Here is a 27,910-nt window from a genome sequence, read left to right on the forward strand (position 1 = left end):
AAGAAATAAAAGAGAGAGATCTGGATATTAAATAGAGTTGACCATTCATTATTGCTGGAACTGAAGAATAAGAGAACACACTTGCGTCGTGACTTTGTATTAAATCCAGTTCATCCGGCTTTTGTTTTGGCAAGAAGAGGACGCTACAAGAGTCACAATGCAATCAAAACAGCAGGACAAGAACAAAAGCACAACACGGGGGGGTGGGGGACCCGTAAAATAAACCCACGTCTCAGGTAGCTCTCCTTCTCAATGAAGACTCTAAGATTTTATTATGTGGTTGATTCTAAATTTGAAATGGAACATGCTGGTAACTGAAGCAATTGGTGCTGGGACATGCCCTTTGGTGATAATGCAATGATTTTTAGTGACTCTGGAATTAGGACAATCACACCATCTAGGTACAAATCACAGAAGGAATGTGGGGCAAGGAGCAGAGGTGAGGCTTTCCACCTCCTGGGAATCTGGGATGTCAGGGAGGGAGAGGAATGACATAGTGATTTCTAGCTGTAATAAACAGGTCAGCCTGCTACTGGTGACCTTCCTGTCTCTGGTATTTATTTTAAGCACAATGAGGATGCATGGAATCGAGGCACATGGCAGTACACAGCGGTTCCCAAGACACACACTCACTCATCATACAACAGAACAAAAAGTGTGAAGTCATGCAAAGTCCTATTTTTACCGGCTAGGAGAAAACTTCAGCAACTTTTGGTACATAATATGGCCACCTTTCAAACATAACTTAATTACTTGTTGACATAATATGAAACCTTACTTTAAATACAATAGTCTCAAAGAAAAATGGTGTTACAATATAAAAACACAACCAAAGGTATGTAAATAGACATTATTTGGCTATAAAAGGGGGTGAGAAGAAAGGGCAAAGCATTTTAGAAAAGAATTCCTGGAGCCACTATTTACAGTTCTGGTTTAGGCTTTCTTCGAATGCCACTTAGATAAGTAACTCCCTCAACCAACTGATTCCATGGATGGAGGGAAAGGAACAGGGTAGGTGAAACTTGCTAGCAAACTGGAGACCTACAGAGATGCTCGCGTTGACGATGTTCATGAGGCGGATCTTTCTCTATAGTTGCATATTGAATGAAAGCTGTCCACGGCCCTTGCCCGCCCCCACCCCCTTCACTCTGCACATTGATGTGGCAGAGTGTAAATTTCTACAACTTTGTTTATTCCAGTTTCAAAATGCCACAGAATTCTGCAAAGGCATCTACAACTCAAGAATGGTATTTTTATAAAGTTCATCCCTTCTACAAAACTCAAATGTCCATAAGAAAAATATTTTTGAAGGCTGAAGAGGGAATAATTCATTTATAGAATTTATGATGATTCCAGAGGAGAACAGGTCAGGATTGATATTGCTGGCTGGGAAAATTCAAGTGCTTTTATTTTTGGAAGGCTTCCCAGGCCCTTTGATTGGTTTATAATTCATTCAGATCAGTGGTTCTCCACCAGGAGTGATCTCCCTCCACCAGGGGACAACACCACCTGGGGCTGCTACTATTGTCTGTTGGGAAGCAGCCAGGGATGTTGGTAGGAATCCCAGGGTGTACAGAAGAGATCCCCCCATGATAAACGACTCAGCTCAGCATGTCAACAGTGTTGAGACTAAGAACCCCAGGTTTAGATCACAGGATGAAATAGATGTTTATGTCCAATTTACCTTCTGTTTCTCCATATTTACCTTGGGACAGTTTTCACAAAGACAAGTACCATAAATATTTGAAACTGTATATTCTTCTTTGGTTGAGAGTAAAGACATTAATGATAGGACTGAGGTGGAGGAACACCCTTCCTGCTTGGGGCTAGAATCCCTGCTTGGGCCTCTTAGCGTGGAGAGGCAGAGTTCTCACCTCCAGCACCTCCTGCTCTGTCCCAGGAGACCTGCTGGCACTAGTCTGGATTGGTCAGTTTCTCTGCAAATTCCAATATCCTTCAGCAATAAAGGCTACAGAACCACTCATCCTGTTATGTGTGGACATACACGCGGCTTTGTCTGCTTGGTAAATGGTGTCAACATATTTGAAAGTTTAGCTTCAAACCAGTGAGTTCTGTGTTAGTGATGGAGATACTGGCTTCACATATATCATTGATCTAAAAATTAAGCATCATTCTTAGTCATTTTATGGATTTTAAAACAAGAATAACAGACATTGAGTGTAGGGAAAGAAATTTACTAATGCTAAGAAATCCAAGCCTGTAGCTATAAACATATATAATTAAAATGAGAGCTAGGATTCAGGGCTTGGGTAGAACCAGGCAGGGAAGGAAGAGAGAACCAGCTGCCGTTCATGAGAAACGAGTGTACAATTTGGAATGAAGCTTTGGTTTCTGAGGAATTTTACTGTCTGAGTGGTTCAAAAAGAATTAAGGTCCGAATTTCAGGACTGGTGTTTAAAATGTAGTGATAGACTTTTTTGGCTATTAAAAGCACAGGAATGAAAAAGCAGGAAAACCGGGCTCTCCAGATACATCCCCAGGAAGACTGGATTCATCCCCCCTGGCCACAAGCCTAAGAAGGCCCAGCCTCACTCCAGCGTGCTCCGCAAAGCCTGGGATTCAGGCCCTGACACCCTACTCTTTGCCCAGTGCAGCCCAACAGACACTACTTCCCCAAACAATTTATTTTCCTGCACAGAGTATGACTTGAAATAGTATTTTCTTTCAAAAAGTGCAGGCTTTCTGCTCTAGATGTGTGAGGCCCACTCAGCTGCTGGTCTTGCTGCATCCAGACCACTCAGGCAGTCACACACCTGTCCTGTTTGCGCACCTGCAGGGACACACTTCGGGACACACTTGCTGGATGCACCTGGTGTACAAACTCCTTCCCAGGTTTTTGGCCTGTTTTATATAATTCTCAGAACACTTCTTAGACTAATTATTTAGAGAAGGAGATTCTAGGAAGGAACAGGGCAGGGGTTGTCGCTAGCTCTAAGAGACAGCAGTTCTGGGTGCTCCGGTGTCACCCTGCCGCTACAATAAAAACTTCCTTGTTTCCAAAAGCAAATCAGAACCGCGACCAAGTTAGGAAACAGAAAAAACAAACAAACAAACAAAAAAAATCCCAATAAATGAAAACACAACATCCGCCGGTGCAGCCGGGGGCTGTCGCGGAGGGAGAGGGCGGCGTCCTGTGCCCCCTTAGCTCATGTGGAAGCGGTGCTCCCCCCGCGTTATGTGCGACGAGAACTCGTAGCGGTCCTGGCTGTGGTAGCCGCACATGTTGCACTCAAAAGGGTCGCGGAAGCCGTGGCAGCCCATGTGGATGGTGTACATGACGTGGTCGAGGAAGAGCACGCGGCAGTGTTCGCACTTGTACACCTTCATCTGCTCGCCGCTCATGCTCACCACCCGCAGCGCGTCCTGCGAGCTCTCCGCCGCGCGCAGCAGCTCGTAGGCGCGGTGCTCGTCCTTGAGGGCCAGCCCGTTGCGCGCGTGCGGGTTGATGTGGTTGGTCAGGTAGATGAGGCCTCCGCGCTGCTCCTCCGTGTTGCTCTCGGTGTCCGTGGAGTCTTGGCAGCTGTTGCTCGGGGACGCCTCCCGCTCTGAGGCCACCGACTTGGCCTTGGAGAGCAGCAGCAGGTTCTCCACGGCGCTGTCCTGCGCCCCGTGGTTGGGCCGCGGGGTGCCCTCGGTGGGGGGCTTGTGCAGCTGGTACATGGGACTGATGCCGGGGACCACCTCGGAGCCGCCCGGGGGCGTCTGCACCAGGGGGCGCAGGGACTCGGCCCCCAGGTAGCTGATGGCATTGTTGATGGCTTGGTCCATCACGTGAGACTTCATCATCTCGTTGTCCTTCTCGTAGCTGGCGCTGCTGTCGTAGGCCATGTCCGACATGCACTTGTCCCCTGTGGGAAGCAGGTGACAGTGAGTGAGGCTAGTCACCGTCCAGCCCCACACTGCAACTGCTGATCTGCACCTAGGGAGGGGCAGGCACCGCCTGGGAGGGGGAGGGCACAAGTCTGTCCCGCGGGCACCTGGCCAGGGACGTACCTGCTGGGGACACTTTAAGGAATTTGACCGGATAAATACTTAAAAGAATAGGGGAACCAGAATGCTGGTGCCAATCTAAACAATGCACATTTAAATGGCCAAAAACCAATACTCATGCTTTTTATTAAGGATGCTGTAATTCAACATTATTATCTTTAATTATATTATTTAATTTAACTTTATACTATTTTAAGTTCATTTAACATTTTAAATGATGTATTTCAGTAGAATGTTGTTACAACAAGTGGGTAATTTATCACACATTTATGTAACTAAAATACACAATGTTTATATTATCATTCATAATAATATGCCTTATGGGTATTTAAAATAGTATTATGTGATATAATGTGAAATTAATAATTCAGTAGTCTAGAATAAAATTCAACTGAAATATAGGATGACTGTGTATTTATAATAAAATTACATATTTCTTACAAATAACACAAAGGTAAATGGTCTCTAATTTACAATGAGAATAGAAAGGATACTCAGACTTAAAAAATAGTTCTCTAAAGTTGTTAGCACAGAAACATATGGTAGAAAGTAGGAGGCAAAACAAGGAAGCTACTTATTTTAAAAAGGTATTGATAATGGATGATGTGCAAGAAACTAGGGCTGAGGACCACCCAACAGGGATTGGGGGCTGCCCTCAAGAAACTGAAGATCTGATATCAGTTTGTAGGAGTAGATGAGCTGTCCTCAGGATGCATTAATGACACCAGGCAGGCTTTTTCTGTTTTTGTGTCCAGGTGCTAAATGTCTTTTTACACTAATCCCAGAGAGAATGAACCCATTCTGGTTTGTACCCCAGTCTGTCCTATCAAACCTCAGCAAGCAGAGGAGTGGACTGGACTGTGTGGCTAGATTTGTTGTGTATAGAAGTGTCTATAGCCCCACCCAAAATGGTGCTTCCCCTCATCATCATCCTGTCTCTTCCTAAAGTCATGGTTTAGTGGCTTCCCAAGCAACCACTGAAATCTGTTGTTTTCAAAACTTGCTATCAACACATTAAATATAGAAAAAAAATCAACATATATTCCAGATTCGCATGGCATATGGAAACTGCCCATGGAATTTCTCTTGGCCCCAAAATGAGAAAAATAAAAAACCTATAAAATTCACCAAGAGCCATCACATAAGTGAAGGAATATATCCTAATGAAATATACACACACACTGTCTCCAAGACAGGAAAGAAACAGAAAATTCTGGCATGAGATGTACGGCAAAGCTTGACTGCTATTCTTGCCTCTAGGAAACTTTGGTATGAATGATCCACATCCTCATCATTTCCCCCAATATCCTCATATCTCTAGAGCAGGTGTCCTCAAACTACGGCCTGCGGGCCACATGCTGCCCGTCCTGCTTAGCAGCCGACTCGTCCCAGGGCCCACAGTCCAGCCCTCTAACGGTCTGAGGGACGGTGAACTAGCCCCCTGTTTAAAAAGTTTGAGGACCCCTGTTCTAGAGAAACAATTCAAATAGACATCTTTCTGATACCTGATCAAAGAGCAGCAGAAACCTCTCTAACAGGAAACAGAGGACAGTGGAGGAGGACACAGCGAGGCTGCCCCTCAGCCAGAAACTGAATCTTCCACAGTCTGTGCTGGATGGAAGATGGCCCAAAGCCCCCAGAGCATTTCCTGTGGGAGTGGGAGGGACTCCACACCTATGTGCTCTGCTGCTAGTGTAGGTCGCTTAGCCAAATCTCCAAACAAGGGAGAGAGCAAAGGAAAATAATTTGAACAAAGGCTGCACTTTGTCTCACCTGAGCACCCCACAAGCTTGTCCTTGGCATTCTTTCAGGATCTAGAAAACTCGATAGAAGCCCAATAGCTCTCACAGGAAAATAAGTCTCAGATATAGTGGGAAGAATGTTGAAATGACAGTCAACCTATACATAAATCAGACCAAGTAGAACAAGAAAGATAAAAGGAAATGTCATGGTTACCATGAAAATACTTTCTAGCAATACAAGGGAAGAAAGGAAGTAAAACAGACCAATGAGTCCATCCTGGAGGGGAAAACGCTAATTCAAAGAAGAAAGGAAATAACTCATAATTGTTTCCTGACATGGAGTCAAATTTTCAAAACTATTCAGAGATGACATGCAAAAACAATAGAGTGAGAGGAGGAAAAGAGATTTCAGATCTCAGGGAAAAAAATATGAAGGACAAAGCAATATAGTACACAAATAAGAAATAGTAATAGGACAGAAACTATTAAAACTTGAATTGCTGACATAGAGGGAAATTATAATAGTGAATAAATGTGAAAAAGACAAAGAAATAAAAATAAACATAAAGAAATGCTAACATACATGGAAGATAAATTATCCAACATATGGACAACTGTATCCCTGAACAGAGATCACAATAGAAGAAGCAAAATATAAATTTAAATAAAAAAGAATTTTCCAGAAATAAAGTGAAAAAAAGGGGATCTCTAGATTAAAATGGTAGGAAATTTTTATGTAGAATGCAAACACCAAGATATATCCTAGCTAGGAAATACCTTTAAGGTTTAAAAAACAACTACCCAGGCATTCCGGGAGAAAATGAAAATCATCTTAAAGAAGAACAAAGTCAGACTAGCCTTAGACATCTCCATAGCAACATTCAACAAGCAATGCCATGGGGCAACATGGAAAAATCCCAAAACTTTTTAAAGGGGGGAAAAATAGTGATCCAGGATGGTAACACCGCCGAGATGCTCTTCAAATGTGAAGGCAACAGGCCAACGTCCCCCAACACGAACAATGGTGGAGACACCTATAGAAACACTTTGAAAAAAGTTGCTTGAATGTAAAGTCCAATCAATTAAGAGATAAATCAAAAAAACCCAGAAATAATAAAAAAGGGGCTGGGTCTGATCCTTGAATTTATTTAAATAGTAATGAATAGCTAAACTATTATAAGAATTATGGTTATTGAACAAAATGTGAATTTTATGAAGCTAGACGATGTAATAATAATAATATAACTGTGAACATTGGGAGCGGGAATAATGTCCTTATTTACAAAGCAGTGAGCCAGTACATACTACCTAAATTCAAAAAAGTCAATTAAAAAAAATTCAAAGTTCTTAATAATTTTTATAATATATATTTTTAATTTTAGAGGAGCCATTAAAAAATAATATTGCTTTCTGTTAAAGAATAGTTAATGGATAGACAGTCCTTCAGTTTTTTGGGGTTCTTTTTCACATCTTAAATTTAAGATGATAAAACCTTAAATGAAAGTATTTACTTCATATCTACCCATCTGTCCACTGTTCATCAACCTAACCACTCACATACATAAAAATAGAAAGATATTTATAATGATGCTCACCTACTTTTAATATGGGTCATTTCTGGATGTTGGGTTTTATGGTGAACTGAAAACATTGATTTTTGCATTAAAATTCTTTTTTTAAAATTTTTAAAAAATTCTTTATATTAACTATGTGTCATTTAAATAATACAAGAGTGTTTCTTTTTCTTATAAAAGAAGAAAATATACCAAGGTAATTTAATAATAGGTAGCATAAATACTACCTGACACCTTAGGATTCACAAACAGTAGTTGGAAATCTATCAAGTTGAAGTGAGAGTAAGGCAGACATTTTAGGGCAGGAAGCAGAGTTATTTCAGAAGTCAGCTGACAGTCTCAACTGGTGGGGGAGCCGTAGCAGAGGACGCTGCTGGTGAGCCTCTGCCTCCACACTCCACGTCTGCTGCCCTGTTCTCTTGTTCCCGTTCCGTTTTTCCCTGCATCTAACTTCTCCCTAGGAGACTTCTTTGTCATCTTAGCCTTGCACCCTCAGAGCACTATGCCGCTTTTTTTTTTGTTTGTTTTTCTTTTCTTTTAATAAGGAAACTTCTCAAGACAACACCCACATTGTGGTTTCACGCGAGGAGACTTGGGTAGAGGAACAGGCCAGTTTCTCATTTGGCTTGAAGTCTCCCAAAGCTAAAAGGCCCTGAAAATGTCCTTCACCCAAGGGCTACACCAGTGTTCTAAAGGCTCCTCACCTGCTTCCCAATGCCTGTAACTCTTCCCAGCACCGGCACACACTTGCTGCTTCGTCTCTGCCATCACCCTGTCCCTGGCCCCCAGGGGGCCTGCCCAGGAGGGAGCCTGTAGGCCTGTGCCCATTGCTGTGGAACCCACCCACCCCAGCACAGGGTCTCACTCCCACTCCACTCAGGAAAGTCAAGGTCTCCTTCCTTCTGATGCCGAAAGGCTCACGCACATGTGGGCAGCTCCCTACACAGCGCCGCCAACCAGTGGCTTTCATTTTTTAAATTAATCAAATCCTTCCTTCCCCTGCCAGCCTCCAATCTGTGACAGACTCTCTGCATGGTCAATAGATCAACCTGGGGCCCTACTGCAAGAGCTTGGCCTCCCCCTCTGGGACGTTGGGCTCCACTTGCCACATTCTAGTTCTACCCATCCCCCCTCCCCAGGTGCCATGGAAGGAGGACCTTGACAATGGACACATCAAGAACAGAACTCCATGTTTCCCCACATCCGGTTTACCTTTCTGCAGCGGGCTGGCCTTTCACCAGGCTGCCCGACGCGGTGTCCTTCACTCCCTCCTGCCTTGGCTCTTTCTCTTTCACCAGCCGCCCCCACGCACACCCACCCTCCACGCCTGCTGCCGCCTAGCGCTCCCCCTCTCCCTCCTTCAGCCCAGTTTTGGTATTTGTTGTCTACTTTCCAAGCTGCTGCTTCCATCACACCCATTCTTCTTTTCTGCCAACTGAATGAGGGGTTCATTTCTCAGTGGGGCACTCCAAGGCTGTCTACTGTGTGGCCAGAGCTGCCCACTGTGTGGCCAGAGCTGCCCAGGACAGCTTCACTTTTCTTGCTTCCCTGGCAGGTACCTGGGTTTAGTTAGTTGCACTCCTGGCTCCTACATCAGGTCCTCATTCTCCCCTTCATGACCAGAGTTTCTCTTGGTTTTTACCTGCCTGCCTAGAAACCCCGACGCCTGTGATGTGCTGCGATCTATTCCTCTCCCAAGGTCTGCGTCCTGGTCCTCTTTCCTCCACATAGTTGTTCTTCACTGAGGGCTTCTCAGTGTGCCCACACCCTTGGGGGCATACAATGTTCTCATCACCCTGTGAGATCCTGAAGCATGAAGCAGGCTCAGGAGGCAGAGCCCGCTCACCAAGGTGACAGAGCCAGCCAGTGGCTCCATAACAATCTCAGGTTTGTCCCAGAGCCTCACGCCTTTACTCGGACACCAGCCACCTGACAGTGTCTGGGCGGAGTGACAGGTACTGGTGGGGCTGTCTCTCACCTGCACTAAGTCAATGGCTCCTAGAGGAAAGGGTGGCCTCACAGCACCTGGTGCTACAAGCCCCATTGTCAGAAGAAAAATTTGCTGCATCCTGTCATTACTGGACACTTCTCCTCCCATTAACCCTTGTTAGTTCCCCATAAGGGAGGCATTATGAGTCATGTGAAAAATGAGGATTCAAAGCTTAGAGAGGCTGGTGAGATGCAGGTTGTCCTGTTGTGTGGTGCCCCTGACCCTATGGCCCCAACCCTGTGCGCACTGACCAGGCCACCCCCGAGGGGCTGTGTCCACAGGCAGATCACATTGGGGACCCCAGATGCTGCAAAATCACACCTGGCAGAAAAACTGGTGGGAAGAGTTTGGTTATTGGCCCTTATTGAAAAAGATCTAAGGTAATGAGAAAATATTAAGCTTACCAATTTGTTTTAAAATAAGATTTCTTCTACCCTCAACTAATTTCCACTTGTGTCTGAAATACCCACATAGTTGTGTTTTAAGAAACAGCAAACGTTTAACTCTTACCAAGAAATTTCTGAGGCATAGAGCTCTTACGTTTGGCGACGTTACTTGCTAGTCTGTCCAGCACGAGGGATCTCTCGGATCCTATCTTGCACAGATCTTCTGCCATTTCATTGTGATTAGTTTCTTCTTTAATGACTAAAGTCAAAGACAGTTAGAGAGGCCAGTTTAGAAACTTTTACGTTTAAAGGGTTTAGTTGAGTCCAATGTTATGTGTGACATTCGATAAGTGTCTACAAGAGCCAGCCCCTTTGTAGAGGTAGAGATCACCCCAATCTTCCTGACAATTCTGCCAGACAGAGAATGGTCACAGCAGTGCCAGGACTGGCCACCTACTGATGCTCCGTCCTCCAACACCTGCTAACCACAGATTCCCTGAGACCAAAAGAACAAGCACACCACTGTCGCCAGAGGCTGGAAGGGGATCACATAAGTATATCCCTTCAAGGGTTTTTTTAACTTCTCAGAATTGTCTCAAATACACTATCAGCCAATCCTAACATGAGCCGTCTGAGATGGAAGAAACTGTCAAATCTAGAAATGACTAGGGCTTTGGCTCCATCCACTACACAACCAACTGAGATGTAAAAACGTGGCCTTCAAGACCCTATAGCAATCTTGGCCATGTGGGGAAGGAACCCAGAGTTATCAATACTTATCCCCAAGCACATAACAACTCCTGAAAATCAAATAGTACCTCCTACTGTATAAGATTTAGAAGTTTCAGAGGTCTCTTTCTTTCCATAACTGAAGATATAACTTGGCACCCTGCACGATGTACTTTGAGTTCTGAAAGATGGAAATTTTGAAATACTTCTCTTTCATTTCTCTGCAAGTTATCCTAATATACAAGGAGCTGAAAATGCAAATCTATTGTCTTCCAAGTATCTTATCAGTTCTTACAGCACTGTTTCTTCCTTATGCTTTCTCCTTCCTCAGGAATCACGTGCTGAGCTCTCCAGGGTCTCTGTGAGTTTATCCTTTCCACTGCTGATCTGTTTGCCTATTCTTCCAAAGGTTACATCCACTCCAGCTGTGTTTTCATACAGTGCTAGACATGACTCTTCTTTTTGAAAAAGTTGCCAATTCTCTTATTTATTTATCCAGATATACTTTACAATGCATACATGTATATGGTTACCAAATTCCAATAACATTTACAAGACAATTTTATGTTGAATCTGTGCCCCAAATCAAGATCTGGGGAGAGGTACGTGGACAGGGTCCAGACTTCCGTCCCTCTTCAATCTTCCAGGGTCTGATAGTTTTCTTCAGTATGGCCTGCACATCACCTGCTAAGATGATTTCTAAGTAGTTTATGTCTTCATTTCTATTATGAAAGCCACCCTGAAAACATATATTTCAAATTGGCTATGATTGCTGATGTTTTATATTTTAACATCGGACTTATGTGTTTCGCATTAAATGGGCAAAAATATGTAGCCCACATCTCGATTTATATGCAAGAGAAACATAAATCCATAAAACCCAACTTGCTAATCATACACTTTATGGATCAAGCTAGATCTCAGCTTCCTGACATGCCCTTCTTCTCTGCAAAGCAAGGCCCAAGGCCTTGGGGTCAAGCAGGGTTTCCTCTACCCCCTTCCCAGGGCCTCCCAGGAATCTCAGTTGCCAGAGTGGATCACAGTGGAGCAAAGGAGCCCACAGCTCCCAAATCACTGGCCATTCTGTGGTCCAGACGCACGTACCTCTGAGGGCTTGGGACACAGTTTGTGTACCTAAGGCTCAAGAGAAACATTTCTTTTTTATGTAAAGACATTAAGAACGGGTGACCAAAAGCCTTTTACTAAGGAAAAAATATATCCAGGAAAATTAAGCTTTTCTACATCTTCTAAGCTAGGCTTTATTTTAACCTAGTGGGTCCAAACTAAGGAGGTTTGGGGAGGAAAGAGGCTATACCACTGTCCACCTAAGCATGGACAAGAGCTGTCTCTGAGGGAGGGACAGGAAAGGGGAGATGCCCAAAGAGGTCAGCTTTGGCTGTTGGTCACTATCAGCCCTGGCTGTGGTGACCAACATGCCCCCATGCCAGCCCCAGAGCTCCTGCTGCCCCGTCAGCCCAAATACAGTCTAGGGAGACTTCCACTGAAGTCCTTTTGTGGGTCCCCTCAATACCCCAAGCTCTTTAGACAAGCACTTCCTGCACACTTAGAAGGGCAAGAGGCTGGCAAGGGGAAACTAAAAGAGATACCTTGTAGGTATCTCTGTCTAAAGATTGTTATGCTCATTTTGCACATCTTGATACAAGGCAACAGGATTAAATGCCAGGCTGCCTGGCTCTGTCTGTGGCCACACTGAGGTCGGATGATTGCTCCTCACCTCCTGGGTACAGGAACATGAAGGCATCCCTGTCGTATCCCAACAACTTGAGCACCACAGGAAATAAATTAACATTTTAGGGTCAAACTGATTGTCACCACAGGTACTTTAATATCCAGTACGTAATACTGGCACATGAGTTTACTGATGCAGATGCCGACAGAGGATGCTGAGGTTGAAGGTGTCAGCACGTCTGTGCCCTAAACATCTGTCCTCAGGTGGGGCTCCGGATCACACCGTTCATTCCCACATGTCTGGCTCAGGGCGCTGCTGTGAGGGGCCAGGCAGGACTTCCCACTCACGCTGAAGTAACCAGCCTGGGTCACATTCAGTGAAACTCAAACTTAAGCCTCAGTGGAAGGGGCACTGGTCCTCCTCCTCCCCGGCAGGAGCTCGCCGACCTCACAGTTGGTTTCTTTAGTTATTAAAACACTGGAGGAAACAAGACAACCAGTGGTCGGTTTCTTTGTTTTGTCTTCCTAATCCCAAGTGTGTATCAGATTCAGTAGGCCGTGGTGCTGTCAACTGTGAGTCCTCAATAAGTATGTGTTTAGTACAGAAAATGGCTTATTAAGCATTGATATGTAAATTACATCATTAGGAAAGCTTACTTCCAAGACCTATTCATTTATTTTTTAACAGAAAAATCCAACATTTGAGTGTTCACATTTTATTTCAAAGGAATAAAATCATCCTTTCATCCCTCATCCTCCTGCTATGGAGTCTGGCTACAGGTTTATAACTCCTAAATTGTATTATTATTACTATAATTATTATTTTAATATCCAATTTCTCCTCTTCCACCCACCCTGAATACCTTCCATTCTAGATCTGAGACTTTGAAAGAACTTAAATGATAATTTAATAGACTTTGTCCATTTCACAGGTGAGAAGATTAAGGCTCAGAGAGGGCCCTTGTGTGAGCCCTGGGTCCTAGGCTGATCAGTAGCAGGGACGCAGGAGGACTGCAGAGCTTGTGACATGTGGCATGTTGCCTCTGGATGTGAAGACTAATCTGAATCAGTTTTTAGGCCTTCATCCTGAATAATTCTTTTCTCCTGCTCTCATCTGCCACTGATAATCTGAGTGTACTCTGGAGAATTTTCCTTTATAAACCATTTCTTAAAGTCAGAATGTTGAGTGAGACTTAATAAATTCTCCATCACTAATTTAGTTTCTCTCATCCAGTGCAATGATTTTTCCAGGGGTAGTGCTAAGTGAATAGTGCTGTGAAAGAGATTTGCTTCGCTTGATCTATGTTTAAATTTCTCATCTCCTAAAAGTTAGGAAGGAACCTTTGATAATAACACTGCCATCGCCTGCGTGAATTTGGCCTTTGCTGGTGCTCTCTGTACACTCTTCCCTTACACTATCTAGGGACAAGGTCAAGGGCCATCTTGTCACACAACACACAGGGAAGCATCACAGCTCCCAAGAATGGAAAGACTTTCCTCTAATCCTCTCACAACCTCAACACCATCAAGTTCTGGGGTCTTTCAACAAACTTGGGCCTCACATTCCAGGCAGCTGTGGATACTGTGCCCTGGATCTGAACTGATGATTGAAATCACAGCATAAAAGTTTTACTTGATCAGCTTTGAAAAAACAGTTGTAAAACAAGATTTCAGATTTTATTTTATTAAGCACAAAGAATCACTACTGGAGGCTTTAAGAAAAAGAAAAAGAAAAAACACACCAGCATCCAAAAAACAAAGCAAAAAATTTTCAGGGTCCCTCCTGCCTGTCTTAGGCGCTTCTCTGGATAGGAAGGGGGGGTGCTGAAAATCAGGCTCTCTCAGGTCACATGGGGACCTAGAAGGTTGGGATGCACAATGTGCTCCCGAGAAACTGCGATGTCATCACAGCCATGGTGGGCAGCAGGCCGGGCTCTGCTCCTGGCCGGCTGGGAGACGCTGGGCGGCCTGAGCGAGCCTCTGCGCGCGCTTACCTGGGTACAGCGTGCCCGGAAGGCCCATGCTTTCCAAGTAGTTGTGGCAGCGCTCTTTATGTTCCTCTAAAGAGCTTCGCTGTTTATAGCTTCGGCCACAGTATCCACATTTGTGAGGTTTACCAACTGCAGGAAACACAATTGAGTTCAAGACCCCAATTAAATGTCGGCCTTATGTGTAATGGGAATGCATGCAATACAATTATTACCAAAAAAGGAAAAAAAAGTTCTACTCTTGAGAGCTAAAAGCAATATGGACTTGGTCAAAATTACTGAATTTGAAAATGTTAATGCTCAAGGGTTTGATTGTACCAAGAACTCATGTGATTGTCATTTCATCTTCATGTGTCCTCTGTGCAGACGACCAAACTGTCTCCTTTTTAAACCATGGAGGTCTGTCCTTAGGCTGGAGGAAGGGAACCACCACAGTGTTATGTAAAGCTGCACAGAGACATCAGGAAGGCCCTCGGGCCAGCTGGATAATCAGCAGATTCCCCTCCTGGGGAGGCCTCTCAGTGTGCTGTGAGCCACATGTGGCCTGATCTGATGTTACACTGAATGCAACCGGAGTGAGCTCAATTCCAGGTGCTAAACTGGATAATCTGAGTCTCTAAGGAACCATGGTGGACAATTATGCCTTAATAAAATAAGCATTTTATTTCTAAAAAGTATTAGAAATAGTCTGTATAATGCATTTCCACTAACATGGGGCATACACTATGAACACTTCACAAATCAAGCTTACAGAAAAGCTCTGTTTTCTGCCCAGAGAAATCCAGGATGGCACAGCTTCTAGATCAGCCTTGCCCAACAGCACTTACGATAATGATGGAAAGGTCTCTGCCTGTGCTGTCTAATGCGGCAGCCACCAGCCACATGTGGCTAGTGAGCACTCAAGTGTGGCTAGTGCCACTGAAGAAGGAAGTTTTAATTTTGATTTAAATTTACCAAAAATTAAAATTAAAATACCCCATACAACTAGTGGCTATGGTTTTGGGCACTGTGATTCTACACAGTGAGTTTAGCCCTTCCTGAATTTTAAATACCACCTGGAGTAGTATTTTAGAAAAAGCCCACTAGCCAGCAACCTCAACCAGGCCTCAGTTTAAAGACTTCAATAGATACCATTTTCAGAGCTAAAAAATATCTTCAATCACTTATATAAGGAATATACATTTTCACCCTAAAACCTGAATCTTTTACTTCTTTCTCATACTGTTTTATTTCACATATTTCAAAGTAGTGTGTACAAATTAAAACCATCCAAACCAACCAAATAGGAATGTTTGGTTAAATCTACTTCCTCGGTGAGTAGAAGCTATGGTTTAAGAAGACTAAAATGAAAACCAAAATGTGACTTCTGGAAAAGTTAATAGAGAAAGAAAAAGATTTTTCTTTATCTATAGAAAGTGATGTTCCCCCAAACACCAGGAAATAATGTTGAAATACAGAATATTGCCCCAAATTACATATTCTAGTGGGTACTGTTTTTAGAAATTAATAGAATACAGATAAGCACTCAATGTCCCTTCCTGAAAAAGCTCTAACTTTAGTAAATTCCAAGATCAAAACTGCTTTCTAGAAATACGGCATGGTGTCAGATGTCCATTTTTCTGAGTATATGGTTAGTTTTAACTTTGGAATATAAGAAATATGTTCACTGTAAGCAGCAGAACTAAAGTCTGTCTTGATGCATAACCTAATATTCTGCAGGAAAGCAGTCTCAAAGCAAGCTCACAACTTCCTAAAAAAGCCACGAGGAAGAAAGAGGGACTAGGGGGCTGTGGTGGGATAGAATGTGGCCTCATCTGAGTAGGCCAGACACAGGCTAACATCTTTATTTCCCTCTGAAATCATTTTGAAGGACCTAAGCTGCTTTTTAGAGGGAGTTGTGCGTGTGTCAATGGCACTTTCAGACACCCAGGTCACCAGCAGTCCGGGATCAATGAAGGTTTTCTCCACTTGCTCTTGGGTGGATCCATAAGAGAAATAAACTGCCCAAAGTCTACCACCTGATACATATAATTACCCTGGTACACACCATGCCCCAAGCCGGCCGGACGAATAAGCATGGAGCCAGAGTAGCAGAGAGCCCTGCCCGGGTGCTCCAGCTGTACCAGGGTAGGGCAGAGCAGCCTTGCTGTCACTCTGAAGGACTGGTGTGCAGAAGGGGTCTATACTGCAAATGAGAGTGTCCTGGGGATGATGTTGCCCCGGGCAGGTGTCAACCTAAGAATGAGTATTTGTCTTGTCTACTGACTTGGGAAGCTGTGCTTCTTCTAACTGCAATGTTGCTGCCCATGGTGCCTGTGTCTGCGTGACTCCTTAGAAATGACAGATGTGAAGACTTTCCTGGACTGCCCCTCAGTGTGGCACACTGACTTTACAGCATTCACAGCACAGGCCCACGTGCCTCCAGGTGGGACCGTCACACACGTTCACCACACATGTCAACACTTTGTCTCACTGAGTCATGCTGTCATCCTCCCATCTTGGGGGGGGGTGCCCTGCAGCTTGTCCTTCCTGGGCACTGGTGTGGTCCCTGCCTGGTCACCCCTGTAACCTGCCTGCATTATGGGGCCAGCAACTCCTCAACTTCCTACAACTCCTCTCTTGGGAGGTTTTATGAAGCTCACCCCAAACATCACAATTTTCTGATCAAGAGCACTGGGGGCCTCCCCCATGCTCACCATCAGGAGGGAAGGTGGGATGGGAGGACACAGCTGAGGGCCCCTGTGACTCCTTGCCCTCTTGCCCCCAGTCTCTTGGTGAGCTCCTGCGGGTTCCCCTCACCAGGAGAAAGGCCAAGTGCTGACAGCACTTGCTAAAACAGCACCACGTCCCCTTCCAGCACCACTGCTGAATCACTCAGATGTGGATTTCTTTAAAGCAAAGCTTAGAAACTCACCTGCAGGCATGCACTCAAGCCCTCCTCCTACAAAAGCTCTCCTGACCCTCCACCTGGGGACCAGCCATCCCTCAGACACTCTGCCACGCTTGCCTCCACATACGGGTGCTTTCCTCATGTGCACTCACTATCGCCCCGTGGAGCACACCACCAGTTAGTGTGTGATAAAGAGATGGACGCAGGGAGACGCCCCCAAGACCCCCAGCCATTACAACCACTGATCACTTCTGGGAAGAGGTGCCTGGGCCCCTGCACACCTCTCACAAAGACCACAATCCTCCCCTTGGTGGGGGAGGCTGCTCCTTGTCTTGCTACCTGGGGATGGAGGGAGGGGCTGGTCTGAAGCAGCCCCTCACCCACAGCACCTGCCCAGACCAGGTGGCTGACGAGAAATGGCTGGGAGCTGGAGGCTCTCTGAGGGCAGGGACAAGGGCCACCACTCTCCTGCCCCCCCAGCCTCCAGCTGTTCCCTATGCCAGATGTCCCTGACTGGATCATGTCCAGGAAACCCACTCATGTCACGCTGTGCAGATTCTACTGTAGGCAAGCGTGACACAGGAGGGGCTGGCCAAGAGCCATTTCTTCCATGGGCTCCTGGACACCGACACAGGCAAAGGTGTCTCAGAAGGCGGAGCAGCTAATCTAACTGAAGGTGGAGTTGAGCTTCCCAGGTTGGGATGTGTTGAGAATGCTGGAACTAATGCTAATGATGCTCTGGCTGAGACTGTGGGTTACCCAGGACGGCTCTACCTACTTCCCTCAGAGATACTCTGCCTAAAACCTGGTCGCATCTCCACACTGGGCTCTCACCAGGAGGCCCCATCTGGTTTCTGGCAGGAGACTCACACTGGAATCATGCCGGGTGGGTGTGCCCTAAATCACCTTTGTCTATCACCTCTGCAACTGTCATTGCTACTAAAATACCCTGGGTAACACGTGGTAAGTGTGACTTAACAAGCAGCATAAAGAAAGATATCTGAAAAACTTCGGCATCACCAAAGTGTGGCTGACAAAATCCTTTACGAAGACCTCACTGACAAAATGGGATGAGGCGGCAGCTTCTGCAACACAGTATCTGAGGGCGAGACTTCTGCGTGCGTGTGCGTGTGCGTGCAGTGCGTGTGCGTGCACGTCCCCACCCACTCCTCCAGTTCAGTGGGAAAAGAAGAATACGGGGCATGAAGGGGGACTGGTGCCAAGGTGGTGCTGGCCGACACCCAGCAGAGGACTGTGCGCGGCCTGGCCCTGGGGCCGGCTAGGACGCGACCCTGTGCGGCCACAGGCGAGGGTGGCGCCCGGGGACCTACCGGAGTGCGTCCTCAGGTGGCCCGTGAGCGCATCCCTCCGGCGGCAGGCGTAGTTGCAGAGGTGGCACTTGAAGGGCTTCTCCCCGGAGTGCAGCTTGATGTGCCGCAGCAGGTTGCCCTTCTGGGTGAAGGAGGCTCCGCACTGATTGCACTGGAAGGGCCGCTCCCCTGGGACGGAGAGAGGACAGCAGTGAGAGCAAAACTCCAGCGGGGACGAGAGGACAACGCCACCAGAAAGTTGTTTCCCACAGGGGCCTGGTGACTTCCACCGGCTGCAGGTTTGATAGAACATGAGGCTTTCAGACTAAACCTGCCAGCTCCTTAACGCTTCACTGGCTGGGTCAATTTGATCTGAAAATCTAATTTTTTTCCCCTAAATCAGAATGGCACATCACAATGCAAATTCAAACTCATTTAAATAAAGTGACTGCAACATTTTGTGATGAAGAGCCACTCTTCCTGATCAGCAGTTTTGGAATAAACCAATATCCAATTTTGCGTGTTGTGGCATTTGGTGGGGTTTTTAATGTGGCTTTTTTCAAAGGGTCTTTAAAATATGCCACTGAAGCAGCAAAATAAAAAGGAAACTCATTAAAAATGCATTTCAGGATCACAAGTTCATTTCAGCGTTACATTCTTATATTTAAATGAAAGGCACTTCATTATAACAGTTATAATAACTTCTTTTCATTTACATTTTCCCTGTATTTTCCCTTTCAATTTCTTCTCCATTACCTGTCTGTCCCTAAGCAGGCAAATCAGGAGAGAGAGAGACAGAGTGTGAGGATGAGAGAGAGAGAGAGAGGGAGGGAGAGATATGAAGAAAGATCGAATGAAATGAGAAGTTAAGGAGAGAAGAAAGCCCCCTACCTCCCAAAGAAAAGTCCCAGGTCTCCCCGGGCAGGGTGTAGAGACAGAGGTGCACTGAGATTTCCTGCACTTTTCTTTCTCCACAAATCTTTAAGCATTTAAGCTGTTTTTGGTCTGTATCCACAGCAGACAAGTCATCTGCTAAATACAGATCTTCTAGGGAATACAATTTAGTTGCTATTAAGGAATTCTTTCAGGAGTTGGACTAATGAATTTGTAGGCCCAGGTGTGGCCCTACTTATATTTACATTCTGGATCTGAAAAGGGATAAGCAGGCATTTGAGAAAAAGAAATATGCTAGTGTCCTTTTTAGTCACAGGTCTTGGAATCAAATTCGTTGAATGTTTTATTTAACTCTTATTTAAAAGAGTGAGAAACTTGGAAGCAAATATAACAGCTCCTTTGAAACAGAAATGGTTTATTCAGAAGAAGAGTCCAATGTGACCACCATTCTTAGTGTTGAGATATCCTAAAAATGCATTTCCTAGGGACAATTTTTTTTCTTAGGAAAAGAGAAAAACATTTTTAAATGGCTATTTAACCATTTTCCCAATTGGCGAAGGTAATTATGGTGAAGAAGACAGCATATACCGGTAACAGTTGAGTGTAAGTCTATATGTGGTACTGTTAGAGTCCACACCAGATTAAATCTACAAGTCTACACTGGCACTTGAATTTCATGATTGTCATCATTTTTAGTGGGCACAGCAGATGCGCTGCTATAAATGCTGAAACTAACTCATGGTGAGACTCGATTATAAGCCAATTGAAAGTGTTCTGATCCTAAGTGGGGTGTCGTGGGCATTTCCCCAGATCTCTTTCTGGATCAGTCCTGGCTGAAAAGAGAAAAGGTTTAAGGTCAAGCAGGTGAGAGAAAAACTCACTCATTCTTTGAGTTACAATTTTGGATGGGAGATTTAAAATGGCCAGTAGCCAAGTAGCCCTGAGGAGCTCCCAAGAAAGAAAGGCCATTTCATTATCTGTTAGAAACACGCTGGGCCTTCATCACACGTGTGCGTGATGTATGAGTTTAACTCCGAATGGACGGCCGGGAAAGGCAGAGGCCCTGGGGCAGGGAGCCCGGACAGGGTGAGATGGACACACCTCCAACCACAGCTGTCATTGGGCCAGGCTGTGTGGGAGAGCTCGTGTCATAACAAGGATGTGGGTACACTCCTGGTGACAAAACTGTGTGGGGTAATAATGCCAAGCTAGCAAATTCAACCCTCTGCCTGTATCACCAGAAAAGCATTTCCTGCCTTGTCAAGGTCCTGTGCTCCTCCCCAGGTGTGAAGGGTGCAGGGGAAACACGGGTCGGCTGGAGACAGAAAGGACAGGTCATACAGCCAAGCTGCACTTCTGAAGAGCAGGGCAAGGCAGGCGGGCTCCACACCCCTGCCGTGCCTGGTGTCTTAATCCCTGTGGGCACACACTTCCCACGGGATGCCTCTTTGTTTCTGAAGGGCTGTGTGGCACAGGGCCTGGGGGCTTGGAGAGAGTATTCAGACTGCCCCACTCAAGAAAGGCTCCCCCTGGACATGTTAGCAGGTGAGGGGACGTGCCCTCTGAGGGGTCAGAGAGTGCAGCCCTGTCACTGGGTGTTCTTGTGTGGCAAGGGCCATCACTTGTTCATGTAGCTAAGTAGATCAAAATTCTCTAAGGTTGCCTTCACCTTTATTTAACTGAGATGAGGACTTGGATATCATGATTTCAAGATTTAGTTTTTCATTGAAGTGACTATAGCTCTCCCATGTAGGGACCCTCAGTAAGAACGTGTGAGCCCTTTTTAGTAACTTGATTGGAAAAAAAAAAGTTTTCATGGATGCTTATGCTACAGAATTTTTGAGGGCACATCAGGGCACGGTGAACTAAAAAATTGGTCTGAACTGCGAGAACTGACCTGGGCCTGCCGTGGCCACACCTCGCAGCAGTGTGAGAATCAGAGCTCTACTCAGGAAGCTCTGGGACTGAGCCTTTTTACCTCACAGATGGGAACAGAACAGGTGCGATCCCATACAGGATGACCAAAAACTCAGACACTCCTTGGTCTTTATTATGAAAACTCCCCCTCACTTAGAATAATCATCCCCGGCTTCCCTCCTACTTCTCCCCCTCAGATCCTCACGCTAGCTGGCAGATGTCGGCAGGGAAGGCATCACGCCTGAGTCCAAAATATGAACCGATCAGCAAAACGGGACACAAAGGGTTAGTGCCAAGAAACCACGTACCAATGGCACCAGTGGTATCTCACCAAGGCACTGATGTGGCAGAGGCGAGGTTCACCCGGGAGATGTCCCAGAGAAGTCCCTGCTTGGTTCAGTCATGGGCAGGAGGAAGAGGGCTGTGGTGCAGGTTCTGGCCTGTCCCGTGGGGAATCACATGGCACCTGAGCCCCCAAATGGCTCTGTCTGCTGTCCACCCAGCTGCACATGCTCTGTGGGGGATGCTCTGGGAGCCCCAGGGTCTGACTCCGAGTCTGCACGTTCACAAACTCTTCAATGTTTTCTATGCCCTTTGATACATTTGAGAAGCGCTGCTCTAGAAATGCTTTATACTCGGAGTGTCCAGAAGCCTTTTCTAACGTTCGCTCAGATCCCAGGAAAATGAAAGCCTTTCCAACACAGGCAGTTGTTCAGCCCTCATTCGGCCAAAGCAGGTATTTCTTTATCAACCTGTGACCCTCTGGATTTTTTTGCAAATGGAAATGCGTGATGAAGATAATCCACGAGTTCATTGTTTCAGGTGTTTCATTTTTCTTCTAAATTAAGGTCAGGGCAGGAACTATGAAATCAGTATCTGGGAGTCATGTGTTCTGCAAGTGGAAAGCTCAGGGTGCTGGTGTTTACGTGGGACCTTGCTGCTACTTGTTGGGAGGAATGAGTGGTAAGTAGCAGGTGTAACCTGCATGCCTGTTTCTGGCAGGTTTATTCATTAAATGTAATTATCCTTTTATCAAGGCAGGCAGTCATTATATTTTGGCAATTTAGTATGCCAGGATTTGATTCACTTATCAAATATGTATTTAAGAGCGTTTTCACTGTACAGTCAGGCTCTACGTGAATGAGCAGCAACAGATGCTTTTGTAAGGCCTGTTCCCTGGTCCCAGAGGATCCCAGCAGGTGTCTGTCAGGAGTAACCCACCCGTGGCCACTTCACACAGAAGGGGAGATGGGACCACTGCCAGCTCGCTTCACTCAGGGCTGGATGCGATGGGTCTGTCTCACTGGGCAATTTGAACATTGGGGACCCAATAGGAAGAGCAAAGTTTGCTAAAATTTAGAAGTTGAAGTTTTATTGAAGATGGGTACCTACTGACAACTCAGATTTTCTAGGTATACGGTAAGTATAAAACATCGTTTGGCAGTACTGCCCTGACTCAAATGTGAAGTCACATTCCTACAGATATCTGTATTTTCTCATAACTCAGCTCCTTCTTTTCTCAGCAAATTTTCTGAATTCCTGCTTAATTTTTGATAAACATCTATTCTTTGGGCCCCGTGGAAGCAGCACCCGAGTCGTGTGTGGTTCTCGAGTCGTCACCCTCACCTTCAGATGCCTTGGAGGATCTGCTAGGTCTCTGGAGGGCACCTTTGATCTCCCTCTCTCTCGTTTTTTCCTCCTCCTGGAGAAAGGACTGGCAGACACTAGCTTTACACTGTCCTGGCAGTGCCACCTCATAGGGAGTGGTGGCTTTGGGCCTCTATGTTTTAAGTCCCAGCTTTCAGTGCCCATAGAATTGGTGGAGTTACTGTGTTTCGCCCACCTTGAGGGCAGCTTCCCAGGTAAACACAAGTTTCTGTTCAATTCAAAAGAAACCTGTCTCTAGCTAAAGGTAAATTGTGTGCCATGAATATTTTATTTCCAAGACTCTTTAGCACCATTAGTGGTGGTGCCTCAACAGTTCTGTTGGACAAGTCTGTGACTGCTCAATCAATATGACTACTAGAGACATGGGGAGCGGGGCAGGACGTGGCCACCTGAGGCTCTGAGCTGAGCAGTTTCCCACAGCCCCTGGTGAGAGAGCAGCCTGTGAGGCTGGATTGCCCGTGTTCCTTTTTCTTCTTCTTTTTTTTTTCTTTAGAGACAGAGTCTCATTTTATTGCCCTGGGTGGAGTGCCATGGCGTCACAGCTCACAGCAACCTCTAACTCCTGGGCTTAGGCAATTCTCTTGCCTCAGTCTCCTGCGTGGCTGGGACTACAGGTGCTGGCCACAATGCCCGGCTATTTTTTGTTGCAGTTTGGACAGGGCTGGGTTTGAACCTGCCACCCTCGGTATATGGGGCTGGCGCCCTGCCCACTGAGCCACAGGTACTGCCCCATGTTCCTTTTTTTTTTTTAATAGGGAATATTATATTGTATTATAATTTGAAAACCTTCAATAAATAGTTGAAAAAGACAGGGGTTTCAGCAAGAATTTTTTTTTTCCCAATTTAAGGTGAAAATTAGTGGCAACAAAACTAACTGACCAAGGCCTCCCCTGGGAGAGGGTGAGTCATTTGAAAGCTCATCTGCTCTCTCTGTTCTCTCTGAAAAACTGGGTGCTGCTGCTATTCTACCCTTCACTACGGTTTCTAAAAATCAGGCCTTGTTAATTTGAATACAATTAAATACATACATCACTCATGGCTTCTCAGTGGGAAATCCCATGGATAAGTTTTGGGGTTGTCATCGATGTTCTTCATGTTGTTAAGGCTGGACCACCCGGCACATGCACCCTGGGGGTGCAGACGGGACTCTGTGGCGGGTAGTAGTGTTGGAGCCGCCCTTGATGGACCTCAGGCTGTTCACTTTGCCCTTGTGTTATTTACAGGGTCGGACTGGTATGTGTTAAGTCCTTTTAAATGTTGTTCCAGAATCAGAACACTACATACACCCATCTGGGACACCTGTGCTGCCCAGCCATTTGCAACACATTCCAAACCCTCCAGGAAGACGCCATGCTTTCTTCCTTCAACACCCCATGACCTTCTCCAGGCCACTAAAGGAAAAACTGCTCCAGGCCTTACCAGTGTGGCTTCTTTTGTGAACCATGAGCACATTGGGCCCGATGCAAATGATCCCACAGATATCACACTTTAGTTTGCCGTTAGGAAGTCGAATGCCTCCAACTCCTGACAAAGCCGCGCCGCCTTGGTCCCTGTGGGAGCCATTCATTTTCTCTCCTGAGGCATCAAGCATTCGTAAATCCTCCGCACATTCTTCCCCATTCATTTCACAGGCACGCCCATTCTCTTCATCACTCTGAGTCTCTACTTTAACATTACTGGCTGAAAGAAACAACACAGGAGGCCACTCAGTGTCATTGCAGGAAAAAAAACCACAACAAAACATCAGCAAAAAGACAATCGCATTGACCGAGAGGGCCAGTAAACAGATGTTGTTGGCATGTATGTACCAGCGGAGAGCAGCCCGAGGCCCAGGGGTTCAGCTGGGAGCGAGTGGGTCACAGGGAGGGCCCAAGTGGTGAGTGTCTGAAAGCACACTTTGGAGTTGGCCCTCACTTTGAGCAGGTTAAGATCTCTGAGTCCACAGCCTTGTGGAAGCTCAGGAGTCGTCTGGGGGCAGGTCCTACCCCTTTGCCATGTGAGCTCTTGGCCCCAGGAGGGGAGTATCTGTGGGTCACACAATCCACCTCACTAGGATGTGTGAGCCTAAGAGGTGGTTTTAACTCTGAAAAATTTCTCTTACTCATGGTGCTACCTTTTCTCATTTCAAGTAAATAGTGATGAACTTTGGGACAAAATTCAGAAGACACACTCAGAGTTCTAACCACAGATCTCTTTCAGATTCCTGGAAGACTTTTCTGTTTCTTTGGTATGTGATTGTTCTAATTCCTTTTTATCTTACAATGACGTAAATGAATCCCATGTTCTCAAGTAGAGGTGTCATTTCTTATGTTTCTTCCACTTCTTGAAGGGTTAATGGAGAAAGTTTATGACTCTAAAGTTTCTGGAAGAGTTTCTTAAGAAGAAAGATGCTTGTGTGTGTGGGGGGGGGACTGCTGATGTCATGAGACACAGTCCCCACTGTTTACTTGGCACCACTGTCCACTTTAAGTCACAAGGAGGCTAATGTCATTTGCATATTTTTCTTCCATAAAGAAAATAAGGGATGTTTGGTTTGCATGCCTCTGACTGATGATGAGTTGACTCTAACGCTGGAAGGGCTAGGAGAGCTTGTAGTTATGTGAAAACCATTTTAATTTTTGTTTTTACAGACTTAAAAGGGGAGGTAGATGAATACTGCCAAGTAAAATAATTAACGAAATAGATTATAATCAAAACTGCATAATTTTTGATCAATACTTTTTAATCCATGGTTCTCAATGTTTGGTCTTGGTGGTGACGGGTAGGGAGGAGGGAGTAGTATCAGTGTCACCTGAGAATTAGCTAGACAGTCAGACTGTTGGGTCCACTCAAGGCCTACTGACTGAGAAATCCTGGGTCAGTCTGGGTTGTCACATTGTCACGAACCCTCCAGGGGATTCTAATGTACACTCAAGACTGAGAACAACTTTTTAAATAATAAACTTTTGTTAACAACACTCTGGATTTATTTTGTTCAACAAGTTTCTCTTACTTGGAGATCTAGAATCCAGACACCAAAATCACAGTACCTGGTCTGGAATCTCAGCCTACTCTCTAAAAGCTCTGAGGTCTGAGGCAAGTTCTGCAACTTCTCTGTGCCTTGATTTCCTCATCTGTGGACACCGAGAACTATCACAGCACTGGTCTGTCATCATTAACAGGTGGGAAGTCAGCTGAGTCAGTTGACTGGCGCTGGGCAGGGGAGCCACACCCGGGAGTGAAGCTCAGCCTGGCCCAGTCCCACATGCCAGGATGCAGCAGCAAACTGCACCCTGTGATTCACCCTTCATAATAACTTCATGAATGAAGTGCTATTATTATCATCCCATTTTACAGTTGAGGAAGCTGAGGCACAGACAGGTTAAGCAACTTTCTAAGGTCACAGAGCTAGCAAGTGACAGTGCTGGGAGGAAGTGACAGGAAGCCCAATTCCAGTTCCCACATTCCTAATCATCCTAGAGATGTCCCTGAGTATCCACAGGGCACTGGTTCCAGGACCCCATAGATACTAAATCTATGGATGCTCAAGTCCCATAGTTGTCCCTATGGAATCTGCAAATAGGAAAAGTCTTCCCTCCATATTTGAGGGTTCTATGTCCTGCAAATACTGTATTTTCAACTAAGTCACAGTTAACTCAAATCCACAAATACAGAGCCCACAGATGCAAAAGGCTGCCTGCCTGCCTGATAGTGTTTTCCTGTTAGCTCTTCAGAGGAAAGACTTATAGACAATTAAGGGAATGAAACAAATTAACTGGGACCTGGGCCACTGCTGCAATGGTGAATTTTAGGAACCCAGAAGTGAGGGTATACCTCTGGCCTGCACTGTTACCTGTCTCTTCCCCTCAAATCCTGGCATCATGTTAGGCTGTTCTGAGAAACCCAGCAGTAGGGACTCTTCCCTGCAAGACCTGAAGATCAAAGACTCAGAGTGCCAGGCATCTGAGTGGCCTTCTGCTAGCCTCTCCCATCTGCCAGAGACCAGCCATGTGGCAAGTAAAGGAGACAGGCAGAGAGGTGAGGCAGGCTGGCTGGTCAGGTGATGGCACTTAATTATTGCTGAGTTCACTAGAATCCATGTTTTCAGGGGAGGTTCGTGTCTTTTGGGGTGGAAGTGAATTCACCAGGCCCTCACTGCTCACTGGTGTCTGTACCAGCCTGCTCTGGAAATAGATAAAGCAGCAAAGATCTGTGTACTCCTTAACCTGAGAGTAATTCTAATCATTCACCTCTGGTTTTTAAAATGAGACTGGGGCCTTCTGGAACACAGTGGAGAAAATTATGAATCCATAGAAGCTAACACATGGCTATAGAAATGGTGTATCCAAGGGTGTCCAATCTGCGGCTGGTGGGCCACATGCTCATTTTGTGAGGCCCTTTTCTGCTTATCTGTGGTGTCCAATATCATGAAAAGTGTGCATGAACCTTCTTTGTGTTCTTTTTGCTTATCATCTTCTGTTACTGTTTGTGTATTTAACGTGTGGCCCAGGACAACGCTTCCTCTCCCAATGTGCAGCAGAAAAAACAAAAGGTTGGACACCCCCTTAAGTTGACAAAGGACAACACGCAGAACAGGCGTGTTGGGATGAGCCCCTGGCACATTCCCCTACTCATCCTGACTCTGCAAATTCAGAGGCAACAGCTACAGAGAATTGATGCTTAGTTTCCCAAGGACACATTGTAGTGAGTGACCTATTAGGACTTGCCAGAAGTTAGGGTTCACGCTTCTGCATTATCAAGAAAGAACAGCAAGTATTTCTGGGATGCTTGGTGTGCTCCGTAGTTCGTGCTGTTGACTGCTGGGTTTCTGACAGGAGGGGCACACATTCTCTACCGCAGGCTGGGAGGGATTTGAGACCAGCCACTCATTCAACTAGTGGTGTGTCTCATTATCCTACCTGAGACTGAGAGATGTCACAGAAGGACAGGGAGAGACTCAAAAGGCATGAGAGTATATCACAAATTATCCTGAGATTATTTTGGATACTCCAGTACAATTTTAGGTAAAAATATAGAAAAACGATTAAGTATGAGATTGTGAAAGATGAACAGGTGTAAGGGAGAAAGATGGATAGGTGTAAGAATGTGAAAGATGGACAGATGTAAGCATGTAACATGGATA

General features: G+C 45.6%; 1 protein-coding gene across 3 annotated transcripts in view; it reads right to left on the minus strand.

Moving 5' to 3' along the window:
* Positions 1-2,242: 2,242 nt before the first annotated feature.
* The window catches only part of IKZF1 (IKAROS family zinc finger 1), a 100,019-nt gene continuing 74,351 nt past the window's right edge, over positions 2,243-27,910 (minus strand). For 2 of the 3 annotated variants that reach the window (XM_003797740.3, XM_023517888.1), the window contains 5 exons: positions 24,208-24,468; positions 18,331-18,498; positions 14,116-14,241; positions 9,828-9,962; positions 2,243-3,869 (listed from right to left, as the gene is read on the minus strand). In XM_003797740.3, coding sequence (XP_003797788.1) covers positions 3,163-3,869; positions 9,828-9,962; positions 14,116-14,241; positions 18,331-18,498; positions 24,208-24,468 — 1,397 coding nt within the window. In that variant the 3' untranslated portion in view covers positions 2,243-3,162. The remainder of the gene's footprint in view (positions 3,870-9,827; positions 9,963-14,115; positions 14,242-18,330; positions 18,499-24,207; positions 24,469-27,910) is intronic. The other variant, XM_023517889.1, reaches the window with a different exon arrangement.

This window comes from Otolemur garnettii, unplaced genomic scaffold (genome assembly GCF_000181295.1).
Source record: "Otolemur garnettii isolate 467f Iridium unplaced genomic scaffold, OtoGar3 scaffold00123, whole genome shotgun sequence".
NCBI classification, from domain to species: Eukaryota; Metazoa; Chordata; class Mammalia; order Primates; family Galagidae; genus Otolemur; species Otolemur garnettii.